Source organism: Hylobates moloch, unplaced genomic scaffold (genome assembly GCF_009828535.3).
Source record: "Hylobates moloch isolate HMO894 unplaced genomic scaffold, HMol_V3 SCAFFOLD_12, whole genome shotgun sequence".
Classification (NCBI taxonomy): domain Eukaryota; kingdom Metazoa; phylum Chordata; class Mammalia; order Primates; family Hylobatidae; genus Hylobates; species Hylobates moloch.
The window spans coordinates 9,841,395-9,855,951 of record NW_026652287.1 but is presented as its reverse complement, the minus strand read 5'-3'; the positions used below and the strand labels follow the sequence as shown (position 1 = coordinate 9,855,951).

Genomic DNA, 14,557 nt, shown 5'->3' with positions numbered 1-14,557 from the left:
TTGCTTCCACATCTTGGCTGTTGTGAGCAGTGCTGCCGTGAACGTGGAGTGCAGATACCCCTGACCTAAGGTATGAGCAATTTCTGTTAGACAGGCAGTCTTCTTTTTTTTTCTGTACTTTAATGGATGCAGAGAGGCAGTCTCATAGCGTATTTGAAATAGTTACAAGATAAAAACTAGATTTTAGCATTTATGTTTTATCACCAACATTCTTAAGATCAACACATCCGAAGAGGAGGCAAATGAATTATACTACAATCTGCCTGCCAGAAATAATCTCAGCATTGGAAAAGACTGATATAAGGGTATTTTTAGAATCTGTGAATGGATTTTTTTTTAATTTTATTTTTGGTGACAGGGTCTCACGCTGTCACCCAGGCTGGAGGGCAGTGGTATCATCATAGCTCACTGTAGCCTCAAATTCTTGGGCTCAAGTGATTCTCCTGCTTCAGCTTCCCAATTAGCGAGGACTCCAGGCATGTGCCACCATGCCTAATTTTTTTTTTTTTTTTTTTAGATGGAGTCTCACTCTGTCACCCAGGCTGAAGTGTGGTGGATGATGTCAGCTCACTGCAACCTCCGTCTCCTAGGTTCAAGAGATTCTTCTGGCCGGGCGCGGTAGCTCATGCCTGTAATCCCAGCACTTTGGGAGGCCGAGGCGGGAGGATCACGAGGTCAGGAGGTCAGGAGATCAAGACCATCCTGGCTAACACAGTGAAACCCCATCTCTACTAAAAATACAAAAAATTAGCCGGGCGTGGTGGCGGGTGGCTGTAGTCCCAGCTACTCGGGAGGCTGAGGCAGGAGAATGGCATGAACCTGGGAGGCGGAGCTTGCAGTGAGCTGAGATTGGCACCACTGCACTCCAGCCTGGGCAACAGGGCGAGACTCCATCTCAAAAAAAAAAAAAAGAGATTCTTCTGCCTCAGCCTCCCGAGTAGCTGGGATTACAGGCACCTGCCACCATGCCTGGCTAATTTTTGTGTTTTTAGTAGAGACGGAGTTTCACCATGTTGGCCAGGCTGGTCTCGAACTCCTGACCTCAAGTGATCCACCCACCTCAGCCTCCCAAAGTGCTGGGGTTACAGGCGTGAGCCCCTGCGCCCAGCCAACAGATTTTTAAAAACAGAAGTAGAACTACCCCCAAAGAAAAAAAGTTCTGAATTAAGATAAAACATAAACACTAAAAGCAGCTTTACCCCAAAAGTGCCAAGAGAATGCGTAGAACTTCTTGGCTGTGTGGGATAAGGTTGGCTCCATACATTTCAGGAAGGAGACTGAAGACTGAATCCTTGTTATGTTCTGGCAAACTGATCCTGGAGTTTTCTCCTGTGGCTTTGTGTGGTTTGACACCTGTAGCGGGGGTGGTGGGTTTGCAGTGTTGTACGTTTGTTTCTCTTGAGCCATTTCATGATGATTTTGTTAGGACACATTGTAGGAAAGTTCATTATTCTAGACCTTCAACAGAATAATCTTAGCAACTTCTGGTGTGATAGAGAACAGAATGAATAGGATCAAAATAAGAAACCAGACACATTCATCAAGACCACAGCTGACAAGGAGGTTTAAAAACCAGAATGGGGCCAGGCGCAGTGGCCCACGCCTATAATCCCAGCACTTTGAGAGGCCAACGCTCACACATCATTTGAGGTCAGGAGTTCAAGACCAGCCTGGCCAACATGGCGAAACCACCTCTCTACTAAAAATACAAAAATTAGTCGGGCGTGGTAGTGGGTGCCTGTAATCCCAGCTACTCAGGAGGCTGAGGCACAAGAGTCACTTCAACCTGGGAGGCGGAGGTTGCAGTGTGCTGAGTTTGAGCCATGCCTCCAGCCTGGGCAACCGAGCCAGACTCTGTCTCAAACAAACAAACAAAAAACACCCAGAATAGTCTTTGAGAGAAGTTGGTTGAATGAAAAGTGTACATGAATCAGTTCTCTAAAGGATGATGTCTGGGTTCTCAGCCAGATGCATGCTTAAGAAACCCAACCACAACAACAACAGAAACCCAACAAAAAAAGAATCAAAGAATTTTGAGCACACAGTAGGTGCTTTGCTGGCCACTGGAGACACAACAATGAGCAAAGCAGACAATCTAGTCGTAGAAACACACTAAGAATCCCACACATAGTTCACGAGAGACTGGTTAGTGCTACAAAAGAAAGCTTTGAGATATGATTACAGCTTATAATAGGGACTCAGGTGAAGGGTGGAGTGTTAAGAGAATGCTTCCCTGAAGAAGTGACATCTGAGCCAAGAGTTACAGACAAGTGGATGCTAAGTAGGGCGAACAGGAAGCAGAAGAGAATTCCAGGCAGTAGGAACAGCATGTGCAAAGGCTCTGAGGTAGGAGGGAACATGACGCATCTGGGACCTGATGGGCCAGGATGGTGCAAGATGAAGCCAGGGACAGAGGCTGGGGCCAGATCATGCATACAAGTCAATGAGTCAGTGCGGGTGTGGTAGCATACCATGTTTTAGTGGGCCAGATGATGTAAACTCTCCTGTGCATCTTGGATTTTCCTTAAAACGAGGTCTTTTTTGTATTCCAATTGCTTTGCTTTTGTAATAGGGGTGAGCAGGAATTCAACAGCCCTCGAGATACACCAAAACAGGACCCTGATTCTGATGGCATGAAGAATCTCAGGCTGGGAGCAGTGGCTCCTGCCTGTAATGCCAGCACTTTGGGAGGCTAAGGTGGGAGGATTGCTTGAGTCCAGGAGTTCAAGACCAGTCTGGGCAACGTGGTGAGACCCCCGTCTCGACAAAAAATTTAAAAATTAGCCAGGCATGGTGGTGCACACCTATGGTCCCAGCTATTCTGGAGGCTGAGGTGGGAGGATCACTTGAGCCCAGGAGGTTGAGGCTGCAGTGAGCCATAATCCAGCCAATGCACTCCAGCATGGGTAACAGAGCAAGCAAGACCCTGTATCCCCTCCCAAAAAAGAAAGGCAATCAGTGACAGGGACAATAGTAGACCAGGCCTCCTGCCTGAAGATGTTAGAGAGATGAACCAGAAAAATTAAGAGTGGGGAAGTTTGGGCCGGGCACGGTGGCTTACACCTGTAATCCCAACACTTTGGGAGGTCGAGGCGGGTGGATCACCTGAGGTTGGGAGTTCGAAACCAGCTTGATCAATATGGTGAAACCCTGTCTCTACAAAAAATACAAAAATTAGCCAGGCTGTGGTGGTGCACGCCTGTAATCTCAGCTACTCAGGAGGCTGAGGCAGGAGAATTGCTTGAACCCAGGAGGCGAAGGTTGCTGTGAGCTGAGATCATGCCACTGCACTCCAGCCTGGGTGACAGAGGGCAACCCTGTTTCAAAAACAAAAACAAACAAACAAACAAAAGAGTGGGGAAGTTTGTATCCTTATGTCCTCAGTGATGCTCTTTCGTGAGATCAGCTGTATGTTGAAGTTTACCAAATGGGGGATTTGTTTACTCACTCTTTCAGCCCTTCATTTCACATACATTTATTGAACATTGCTATGTGCCAGGTGCCCCGCTAGGCACTGAGTACATAAAACTGAATAAGACAGGGTGGCCCTCTAATAGCTGAAAATCTTACCTACAAGCACATAAAGTACAATCCCTTAGAGATGTATTAGGAGAGTGCTCTCAGGTCCCAAACAGCAAGCCCAAGGTAGTATAGTACTGAAAGTCATTGACCACAAAATGTAGTCCAAATGGCATGGGTGTTGAGAGCACTGGCTTTGAAATCAGGCACATCTGGGTCTGGATCCTGAATGCACAGTTTACCAGTTGTATGAACCTGGGCTAAACTCTCTGAGCCTGAGCTTGTTTGTTGGTCTGTAAAAAAATACCATCAAGAGGCCAGGTGCAGTGGCTTCGGCCTGTAATCCCAGTATTTTCAAGGTGAGCGAATTCACTTGAGCCCAGGAGTTTGAGACCAGCCTGGGCAACATAGCAAGACTCTGTCTCTACAAAAAAATTTCAAAAATTATGTGGGCATGGCCGGGCACGGTGGCTCACGCCTGTATTCCCAGCACTTTGGGAGGCCGAAGTGGGTGGATCATGAGGTCAAGAGATCGAGACCAGCCTGGCCAACATGGTGAAACCCTGTCTCTACTAAAAATACAAAAATTAGCTGGGCATGGTGGTGGGCACCTGTAGTCCCAGCTACTTGGGAGGCTGAGGCAGGAGAATTGCTTGAAGCTGGGAGGCAGAGGTTGCAGTGAGCCAAGATCGTGCCACTGCACTCCAGCTTAGCGACAGAGCGAGACTACATCTCAAAAAAAAAAAAAAAAAAAATTAGCTGGGCATGATAGTGCATCCCTCCAGTTCCAGCTACTTAGGAGGCTGAGGTGGGAGGATCACTTGAGCCCGGGAGGCAAAGATTGCAGTGAGCTATGATTATGCCACTGCATTCCGGCCTGGGTAATGAAGCCAGACCCTGTCTCAAAAAAAATAAATAAATAAAAATAAAGTTGTTGATGCTTTATTTTTTTTTCTTTTCTTTTCTTCTTCTTCTTTTTTTTTTTTTTTTGAGACGGAGTCTCACTCTGTTGTCAGGCTGGAGTGCAGTGGCACAATCTCAGCTCACTGCAACCTCCACCCTCCGAGTTCAAGCGATTCTCCTGCCTCAGCTTCCCGAGTAGCTGGGATTACAAGCGCCTTTCACTGCACCCGGCTAAATTTTGTATTTTTAGTAGATACGGGGTTTCACCTTCTTGGCCAGGCTGGTCTTGAACTCCTGACCTCGTGATCCACCTGCCTCGGCCTCCCAAAGTGCTGGGATTACAGGCGTGAGCCACCGCGCCTAGCCGATGCTTTATTTTTTATTTATTTATTTTGAGACAGGGTCTCACTCTGTTGCCCAGGCTGGAGTGCAGTGGCATGATCTCAGCTTACTGCAACCTCTGCCTTGCAGGCTTAAGTGATCCTCCCACCTCAGCCTCCTGAGTAGCTGGGACTACAGGCACGCCACCACGGCCGGCTAAGTTTTTTGTATTTTTTGGTAGAGATGGGGTTTCACCATGTTGCCCAGGATGGTCTCGAACTCCTGAGCTCAAGTGATCCACCTGCCTCAGCCTCCCAAAGTGCTCGGAATACAGGCGTGAGCCACTGTGCCCAGCCTCATCAACAACTTTAAAGAAGAATAAGTGAGATACTGTTTAACAAATGCTGAGCCTGGTGCCCAGCACAGTAATAGGCTCTATGATTATTTAAAAAGCCGGTTGCTAATGGGAAGTCACTGTGGCAGATGTGCTAGACCTAGAGGGGCTGTTGCCTGGATGAAAAGGGATGCCGTATATGCGTGAAGGGTCACAGGAGAATCACTTTTGTTCCGTGTGGAAAAAGGAGTGTGAGAAACAGCTGGAGTACAGCAAAAAGCTCCTTTATTGTGGTCTTTATTCGAGCACAGCTATCGACTAAGTTGACTAAGTTACATATGAAGGGTTTAGCCCAGTGCCTGTCAAATAATAAGCATTCAATACATATCAGCTATTGTGATTCTACTGTTATTCTGATAAAGAAGTTTTTAATGATTGGAATTAGAGAAAACAGGATTAATTTCTCCTTTTGGTGGAGTGAGAGGAGAGTCTTGGCAAATGTATCTTTTGGGGTCAGCTCTAGCTCTTGGGCTGGAGGGTGAGGAATCAGTTAAAGAAAAGGGTCCCTGGCGGGGTGCGGTGGCTCACACCTGTAATCCCAGCACTTTGGGAGGCCGATGCGGGCGGATCACCTGAGGTCGGGAGTTCGAGACCAGCCTGACCAACACGGAGAAACTCTGTCTCTACTAAAAATACAAAATTAGCCAGGCGTGGTGGCACATGCCTGTAATTCCAGCTATTTGGGAGGCTGAGGCAGGAGAATTGCTTGAACCCAGGAGGCGGAGGTTGTGGTGAGGTGAGATGGTGCCATTGCACTCCAGCCTAGGCAACAAGAGTGAAGCTCGGTTAAGAAAAAGAAAGAAAAGAAAAAGAAAGAAAGGAAAGAAAGAGAAAGAAGAGGGCCGGGCGCGGTGGCTCACGCCTGTAATCCCAGCACTTTGGGAGGCCAAGGCGGGCGGCTCACGAGGTCAGGAGATCGAGACCATCCTGGCTAACACGGTGAAACCCCGTCTCTACTAAAAATACAAAAAATTAGCCGGGCGAGGTGGCGGGCGCCTGCAGTCCCAGCTACTCGGGAGGCTGAGGCAGGAGAATGGCGTGAACCCGGGAGGCAGAGCTTGCAGTGAGCCGAGATCGCGCCACTGCACTCCAGCCTGGGTGAAAGAGCGAGACTCCTTCTCAAAAAAAAAAAAAAAAAGAAAGAGAAATAAGAAAAGAATGAAAGAGAGAAAAGAAAGAAAAGGAGAAAGGAAAGGAAAAAGGGTCCCTGACCTCAGACAGGTTACAGTCTCACTAGGGAGACAAAGGTCAGGATTACGTGGGCGTCATTTTCCTCCTTACAGGCAGGCGGTGCCTCTCCCTTCAAAAGCAAGGGACCTTTATGTATGATTCCACTTCTGCATTCCCACAGGAAAGAGAAACAGCAGAAACACAATACCCATCTGAGAGCTACGCTTAGAGAGGACTCTGGGCTTTTATTTATTTTTTCACTTCAGTCTTGTGACCAGTGATTTTAAGGGGAAGCCAATAATAATGGTTTTAAAAAGCCTCACGCCACCCCTGGCGGCATCTCCTCGGTGTACTTTGCTGTTCAGATCCGCCTGCCTTCTGTCCCAGCCTAATACCGCCCGGCCTCAGCCCCCATTGTTCCTGGCGCTGGCGAGGTGTCCGGTTGCGGAGCCGGCTGCGTCTCTGGAAATGCATCCTGCATCCCCGCATGGATAACAGCTGCAGCTATGTTAGAATTGCAGAAAGAGGGGAGAGTGTCATTGTGTGCCTTTTGACACATACGTTAAGACCAAAAAGGAAAAAACACGTCTATCTGTGCGGCCACCGACCAGACTCATGGAGGCCAGATTTTCTCCAATTAACCAGATCTTGCCCTGGTGCAGACAAGACTTAGTGAGTTCGGGGAAGGGGTGGGGAGAGGGAATTGGCCGGGGTCCCTACCCTGGGTGGAAGGAGGAGGGATGGGTTCCCCCTCCCCCCCTCCCCTCCGGGTTTAGGGAGGGGATTAGAGGTGGGAAGGAGCTGGGGGGGCGTTTGGCCTGTGCCCCAACCTTGAGAGGGAGGTGGGGGTTGGAGGTGTGCGGGGGGCGGGGCGTGTGCCGGGGTCGCCGCGAGTTGGAGGGTTGGGGGTGTGCGGGGAGAGGCGCGTGTCCCGAGATCGCGGGGGGTGGGGTTGGAGGTGTGCGGGGGGAGGGGCGTGCCCTGGAGTTGGGGGCGGGCGAGGCGTTTGCGGGCGCTGGGGGCGGGGTTGGAGGTGTGCGGGGGAGGGGCGTGCCCTGGAGTTGGGGGCGGGGCGAGGCGGGCTCCTCCCCGGCGGGCGAGCCCGGGCGCGGCGCGGTGGCCTCGCGGTGCCTAGGCTGGGGCTGCCGGACCGTGAGGCTGAGTCGCGCGGACGGAGACGGGCAAGAGCGGGCGGCGGCGGCAGGATGAACAGCATCAAGAACGTGCCGGCGCGGGTGCTGAGCCGCAGGCCGGGCCACAGCCTGGAGGCCGAGCGCGAGCAGTTCGACAAGACCCAGGCGAGCGGGCGGCGGGCGGCGGGCAGGCGGACAAGCGGCGTCCCTGTCCCCTCACGCGCGAACGAACGGCTGGAGCCCGGAAGGCGCCGACCAGGGGCGGGGGACGGCGCGGGGGCAGGGCCTGTGTCCGCCCGGGCTCTCCGAGAGCTCCGCGGCCCGAGCCGACCGGCGCGCAGGTGAACCGGAAGCCGCGCTCCCCGCTCCCGCCGGGCACTCGGGCCCAGAGGCGCCGGGGCTGAGGGGGCCGGGGTCAGGGTGTGCGCGGGCCGGGAGCGCCGGAGCTGAGGCGGTCGGGGACGGAGATGGGGCTGGGGTTGGGTGTGCGCGAGCCCAGCGAGCCGGGGGCCGAGGGGGCTGGGGATCCAGGTGCTCCCGGGGCCGACGCGGCCCGACTGGGGTCCCCGCCGTTCCGTGCCGCTCCTTGCCGGCTCCTGCCCCCGTCTCCTACCCCCTGAAACCGATGCCCCCACGGGCAATTTCCTTAAAGGAAATTCCTTAAACTCCCAGCTTCCTTCTCTCGTGAGCGGTTTCCCAGGGCTGCACAGTCTCCTATTATTTGCTGGGTGAAAAGCTTCTCGTATGTCGCCAGACTTGTTTGCCCGAGCGCTGCCCACGTATAAATAGGTGCACACCCCCTCATTAAATACCGGCGCCCGGCAGACAGAAACTTCCTGGGGCTCCCTTCCTGCGCCTCCCACGCTTGTATCTCTTCCAGATGATGCCTATCCTGGGAAGGCTTTAGAAATTAAATAAGGGCGCGGGTGTGCGTTTTGTACTTGTGTTTGTGCCGGGGACCCACGATGCAGACGTTGCTGCGTTTCTGGTTTCCTGTTGCTTTTTACAAACTCTTGAAGTGCTCTCAGGCTTGGGGGATGGGCGGTGGAGGGGGGCATACTTGTTTATTTGCCAAAATAAGTCAACCAAGACTGAAATGGCTGAAAAATTTTACTCTAGAGATAAAGGAAGCCAGAGGACCCCTCCCACTCCCGTCTAAAGCAGGTTGGTGACATTTGCGTTTGTGGCGGCTATTTGCAAGTTCCGTCCCACTTGTCCTTGCAGAGAGCGATGACTTCTGCGGTTGCCTTCACATCTAGTTAGCACATGCACTCTACAACAGCTTTCGTTTTGAAATGAGAGAGAACGCAGGGAGACCTTCTAACCTTTGTGCTTGGGATTGACCCAGAAAGCAATAATAAATCCTGAGGATATCAAGGCTTTAGAAATGCCAAGTGCTGGAACCCAGGTGGCCGCAAGTTACCAATTTATCCTTGTGATCTTCATCACCATCAACTGGTTCAGCCGGGATAGCCCGTCATTTAAAAAAAATTTAAAGTCACCAATACATAATTAATTGTGCCAAGAACTTGTAGATCATAGGGAGAAAACCTGAACTGGCAGACAGATCTGGGTGTTGTCAGAAACTTTGTGTATTCACTGAGTTTTTTCTCGTGCCTTTGAGGAGGCATAAAGAGGTCTGATTGCTACATGGAGGAGATGGGATGTGAAGGACCAACTTCATTGATCTTACTCTTGAATGGTAAGAAGTCAAGGGCAACCTTCCTGAGTGTCAAAGAGAGAATCTCTGATACAGGACCACACATTGTGGTGGTTGGTTTGATACACAAGAAGGTGGATTTTTTTTTTAAGACAGAGTCTCTCTCGTTGCCCAGGCTGGAGTGCAATGGCATGATCTCAGCTCTCTGCAACCTCCGCCTCCCGGGTTCAAGTGATTCTCCTGCCTCAGCCTCCCAAGTGGCTGGGACTTCAAGCGTGCGCCACCACACCTGGCTAATTTTTGTGTTTTCAGTAGAGAAGGTGTTTCACCATGTTGGACAGGCTGGTCTCAAACTCCTGACCTCAGGCAATCCACCCACCTCACCTCGGCCTCCCAAGGTGTTGGGATTACAGGTGCCTCAACGAAGGTGGATTGTTTTGTTTTGTTTTGCTCTGGGTTTTTCTCGGAGGCTAAGAGGGCCACTTACAATGAGTAACTGTAATGGGTGAATGTCACAGGACTTACCTATTCTGGGGCACCATTTTCTGGAAAGATGGAGTTTGAGTTCATTGTCTGGGTTTGCTCGTCTTCACAGTGACTTATTGAGGAATGTAAGAATGAGGTTTTGTACATGGCTAATATTTAATTAAATCGTTCCCAGAAATAATCAAGTGAGCCGCCAGCCAGGCCCCGTGGTGGAAAAGGACCTGGAGAGCTGAGGTTGCTACTTCCATGCCTCCTTCAGGACAGAAAATAGCACGTGCAGTCCAGGCACCTGGCTTCCTTTGTAATACGCTGCTTGTCTTGCATTGGCCACAGCGCTGTGTGCTGTGGCAGGAGCACTAGGCTGGCTTAGAATTTAAATATTCACTAGCCTGCCAGCCTCGCTTTCCTCCCCTGGGCTCCTGGGTCAGGAGGAAGATAATTGCTTTCCTGTGAGCTTTTTTGACAGGACACACCCTGTTTGCAAATATCTCTTGGGTTAGCGCTCAGGAGTGTGAAGAGAGGCGATCATGTGCCTGCTGGGAGCTGGTGCCTGTGATTGTTGCATGGTGTGTGTGTATAATCCCAGGGGAATGTCCAGAAAACCAGTGTATGCTTTTCTTCCCTATGACTTTCGTCCCTTTGGTAAAAACAAAACAAAACAAAACAAAAACCCTTTTCAAAATGGAGGTGACAAACTTTTATTGTCTTGTTACTGTTGTTTTCTGAATACAGAATACTACAAAATACAGCATGCCTGTATTTGGAACCTGAGCACTGCCTGTACCATTTAAAAAGAGGATGTGGTATCATAAAGGCACTAGTAGGTAGGTAGACCTAGGCTCTAGCCTGTGTCCCTGGCAAGTTGCTTAACTCGTAAATCTATGTCCTTGTCTGAAAAAAAAAACCATACAGATCGTTCCAGCTATCGTGTAGGGCTGTTGTAAGGTATAAGAGAGAGACCGTGTGGCAGCTGGAACCTGTGACTATGTTAATGACTTAGTAAGGCGTTGCAGCTGGAATTAGAGTTTCTCATCAGCTGAGATGGTCCTTGAGATGGGGTGATTCTCCTGGGCTACCAGGTGGGCTCAGTGTAATCACAGAGGTCTTTAAATGTGGACAAGGGAGGCAGGAGAGGAGGTCGGAGTGAGGCCATGTGAGAAAGACTCCAATGCCTGCTGCTGGGAAGGAGCCACTAGCCAAGAAGTATGGGCGTCCTCCACAACCTGGAAAAGGCGAGGAAATGGATTCTTCCCTAGAGCCTCCAGGAGGAAACACAGCCTTTCTGACACTTTGCTTTTAGTCCTGTGAGACCTGTTTTAGACTTCCGACCTCCAGAACTGCAAGTTTGTGTGATTTGTTATGGCAGCCATAAGGAACTAATACATCCAGTATGTAAACATGAAACAGCACCTAGGGCATAGCAGGGCCTCAGCAGATACTTGGCCCAACCGTCTTTCTCCCTTCCCTCCCTCCGCTGAAAAGTTTAAAATCTAGAGAAGAAAGCATCTTTGAAGCATATCATGAAGAAGCACTCAGTTAGGAGTACTGGAAATGCTCACGGTGAGTCCTGCCTTTTCCTGATCTGTGAACCTTTCTGCTTCACTGGGCCTCAGTTTCCGCTGCAGGCGCAGAGGTTGGAGATCAAGCCAAGAAGATTCCTCTCAGGTTAGGATGGGAGAAACCCTTTACTACATTGCAAGGCCTCTGGCCACTGCTGAGTGAGCCAAATCTGGCAGGTGAGCATTGACTGTAGACATAAAACTACCCAGGTGTGAGGGGTTCCTGCGGGGCCAGGGATTGTCTAGGGGAGCAATATGTGGAAACAGTTCATAGGTCCAGTTTTCCAGGTCGCTGACATACATGCTTAGCATCCCCCGTGAAACCAAAATCCTGTCAAGATTAACATTTATTGACAACTGAGGGCTTCTCAGCCCTGGCGCACAGTAGAGCAGTGCTATCCCAGGAGGAACCAGAGGCAAGCCACGTGTGTACTTTCAGATTGTCTAGTAACTACTAGAAAAGTTAACAGAAACAGGTGAGATTAACTGTAATTGCATATTTTATTTAACCCAGTATATCCAAAAGACAGCCCTTTCAACATGTAATTGCCACAAAAATTATGAATGGGAGAATTTACATTCTTTTTCTCCTACTAAATCTTTGAAATAGGTGTGTACTGGACACTCACAGCTGATCTCAGTCTGGACTCACCACCTTTCCAATACTCACAGCCCCCACCGGCCAGCGGCTACTGTGCCGGACAATGCAAGTGTTAGAATCACCTGGTGGCTTTTAGAAAAGGGCAACGTTTACGTGTATAGGAGTGATTTGCCCGCAGCTTGGCACAGGCGTTGAGCTCGTTGTTCCTGGGCATGCGCACTGCTGTCTCGCCACGTGACATCCTCTGCTCGGTTCCACCCCATCAGCCCACATGGCGTTGCCCTCGTGGTGATGCCCGGCAGGCCGCTGACTTCCTGACCCCTGGGCTGCATATTGCCTCCCTGAGAGAGCTATTCCAGAGGCTGTTCTTGGTCCAGGTTGGGGTGGGAAGGGGCCGCCCATCCCTGACCTCCCCCTCCCTGTCTCTGATGTGCTTTGATGCCCATGACACATTCCAGAGCGCTGCTTGCTGTCTTACCATTTGGCCTGTTCCTGTAGCTTTGAGGTATGCCCCAGGAAGGTCCGAGTCATCACTGTACCCTCTAAGAGGTGGAGAGATGCGAACTGTGGCCACGTGTGGAATGGCAGGGCAGTCAAGGGCAAGCTCCAGGTTCAGCCCCTGGCTCTGTCCGTTCACGACTCTGCCTCAGTTTCCTCACCTACAAAATGGGGGCAATACTACTACACACCTGCTGGAGTGGTTGTGAAGATTTACAGGTGTTCATAATGCCTGGTGTGTAGTGAATGCCGTGTAAGTGTTGGCTATTATATTGTGTTCGGAAGAGCAGGCTGGGCTGAAAGAGAGAAACAAGCTCCCTGTTGGGCTCTGTCTGGTGCCCTTAGCTGTAAGCGGAGGCCTTGTGTGCTGGGGCGGTTGGGGAGAAAAGTGGATCTGCACAGAGGTTGGGGGACTCAGGCAGGGGGGGACAGCCCTTCCCTGGAAGAGTGAGCCCAGAGGTGCCACATTGTGAAGGCTCTCCAGGGTTGGGAGGATATTCTGGGGGACGACAGCCTCAGGAAGTGCAGACAAAGCCAGCAGGAGCCTTGCCTGGCCGAACTGCTCACTCTCTGAATAGGGACAGGCGCAGACGAGGCCCCTTCTCTGACCTGACCCAGACGCCAGCCTCCCAGCCAGCACTGCACTGGTCATTCGTGAATGAAACCCAGCTGGCCACTGGATCCCAGCAGCTTAAAGTGGAAAGCCTCTGAGTGGAATCCAGGCCTGCTTGGCCGAGGGACAGGGATACCCAGCCGGCTAACCTGAGACGCCTTGGCTGCTCTGTTGGCGATGCCCTTACCCGCCCCCCTCCCCGCCCAACTTGGTAATCTGCGATGCTGACTTGCATATCACCTCCTCTGTGCAGCCACCTGCTGCCATCCTCCTGCCCAAGCTTCTCTGTGCTGCCCAGTCCTCATGACATCATTTGCGCTGCTTCCACATCTGCCCTGACACGCTGCGGCTGGCCCAGCAGAGCGGGAGGAAGCAGACAGACATGGGGTGGGTGCGTGTGTAGACCAGGCTTGCCTGAGAAGTGGGAGTGTGTCACCTCCTTGCCAAGCTCCCTGAGCAACTGCTCAGACCTGCACCGGCCACCTACCCTGGGGTCCTCAGGCAGGGCCACGTCCTAAGTGGCTGGATGAGAGGATGCTCAGGGGCCGGTGGTCTCCCTTCTTTGATGCTGTCTTCTTGGTGAGGTCTGAAAGGCTCATGGCCATCCATTCTAGGGAATGACTGAGCCCTGGAGAAAAGTTTAGTTGGGGCGAGATTGTTTTTTCTCTGGTTAAAATAAACATGATCCTCAAACTGCAGTAGGTTCATCTGCCTGGAGGTGACTCAGGCCCCTGGCTTTTGGGACAGACGGGTTTGTGGAGTGATGTCACCAGGGCCCAGGGAACGAAACTGCACGAACTGGCTGCCTGTCACTTCCAGAGCTAGCCTGGCAGAGGGGTAACGCAGGAACAGTCCTACTACTGGGTGTCACCCACAAAGCCTGAGGCAGAGGTGGCAGTGGGTCAGGCGGCAACATTGTAACCAGCGTCCTGGGGAACCTGGGCTCTCATGCTCCCCTTGGGAGCTTTCCTAAACGCTGAAATGATGGAGCGGCCAGGACCAAGCAGGCCTGGGTGAGAGTGAGGGGAGATACAGGTTAAATGGAGCCGAGCAGTTGCCCCTGACTTCCTGTCTGCCGGAGCTGACCCAGCTGTCCACCTCGCTGCTTTGCATGTGGCCGTATCCCGGCCTCCTCAGCTACAGAAACCCTGTGTTTGCTCTGTCAATGGCCTTTGAGGGGACAAACGCATTTGAATGAGATCTCTCTGTCCTTCAACCAACTCTTTGGAAATGCTAAAGCAAAATAACCCGCCGCTCTGCCAGCGTCCGTCCGTGTGCCCCAGCTCTTTGAAGAACGTTCTTGTCTCTGCCGAGTGCTGCTGTTAGGTGCCACGATAACAGCACAAGGAGGCTTACGTCTGATTCATTTCAGGGTTGATTTTAAAAATAGAAATTGTTTTATAGTTACTTTTACTATGCAGCTCTAGTGGATAAATTATTAGCTGGAGAAGGAGAGACTTGGTGCCCTGAAGTCGTCCAGTACTTGTCTTTGGAAGAGCTCTTGTTCCTTTGAGTGTTCACGCTTCCCTTTGCCCAGTGGGGATTTGCTGACAGCCAGATGTTGGTTTGGGCCTAGAGATACAGCAGGAAGGAAGGCGTCCCTGTATTCGGGGGTTGGAGGTGGGGACAGAGTATAATCAGTGGACAGACAACTCCGGAGCCTCCTGGGCCACAGGGTGCTGTGGGGTTGGCACGTGGGG

The 14,557-nt window shown here is 51.4% G+C and overlaps 1 protein-coding gene across 3 annotated transcripts in view; it reads left to right on the top strand.

Annotated features, from left to right (window-relative positions):
- The first annotated feature begins 6,729 nt into the window (after window positions 1-6,729).
- Window positions 6,730-14,557, top strand: part of HIP1R (huntingtin interacting protein 1 related) — a 28,012-nt gene continuing 20,184 nt past the window's right edge. The window contains exon 1 of one of the 3 annotated variants that reach the window (XM_032168420.2): window positions 6,730-6,979. In XM_032168420.2, coding sequence (XP_032024311.1) covers window positions 6,923-6,979 — 57 coding nt within the window. In that variant the 5' untranslated portion in view covers window positions 6,730-6,922. Of the gene's footprint in view, window positions 6,980-7,379; window positions 7,606-14,557 lie in introns of those variants that run through there. The other 2 variants (XR_009209081.1, XM_032168419.2) reach the window with 2 other exon arrangements.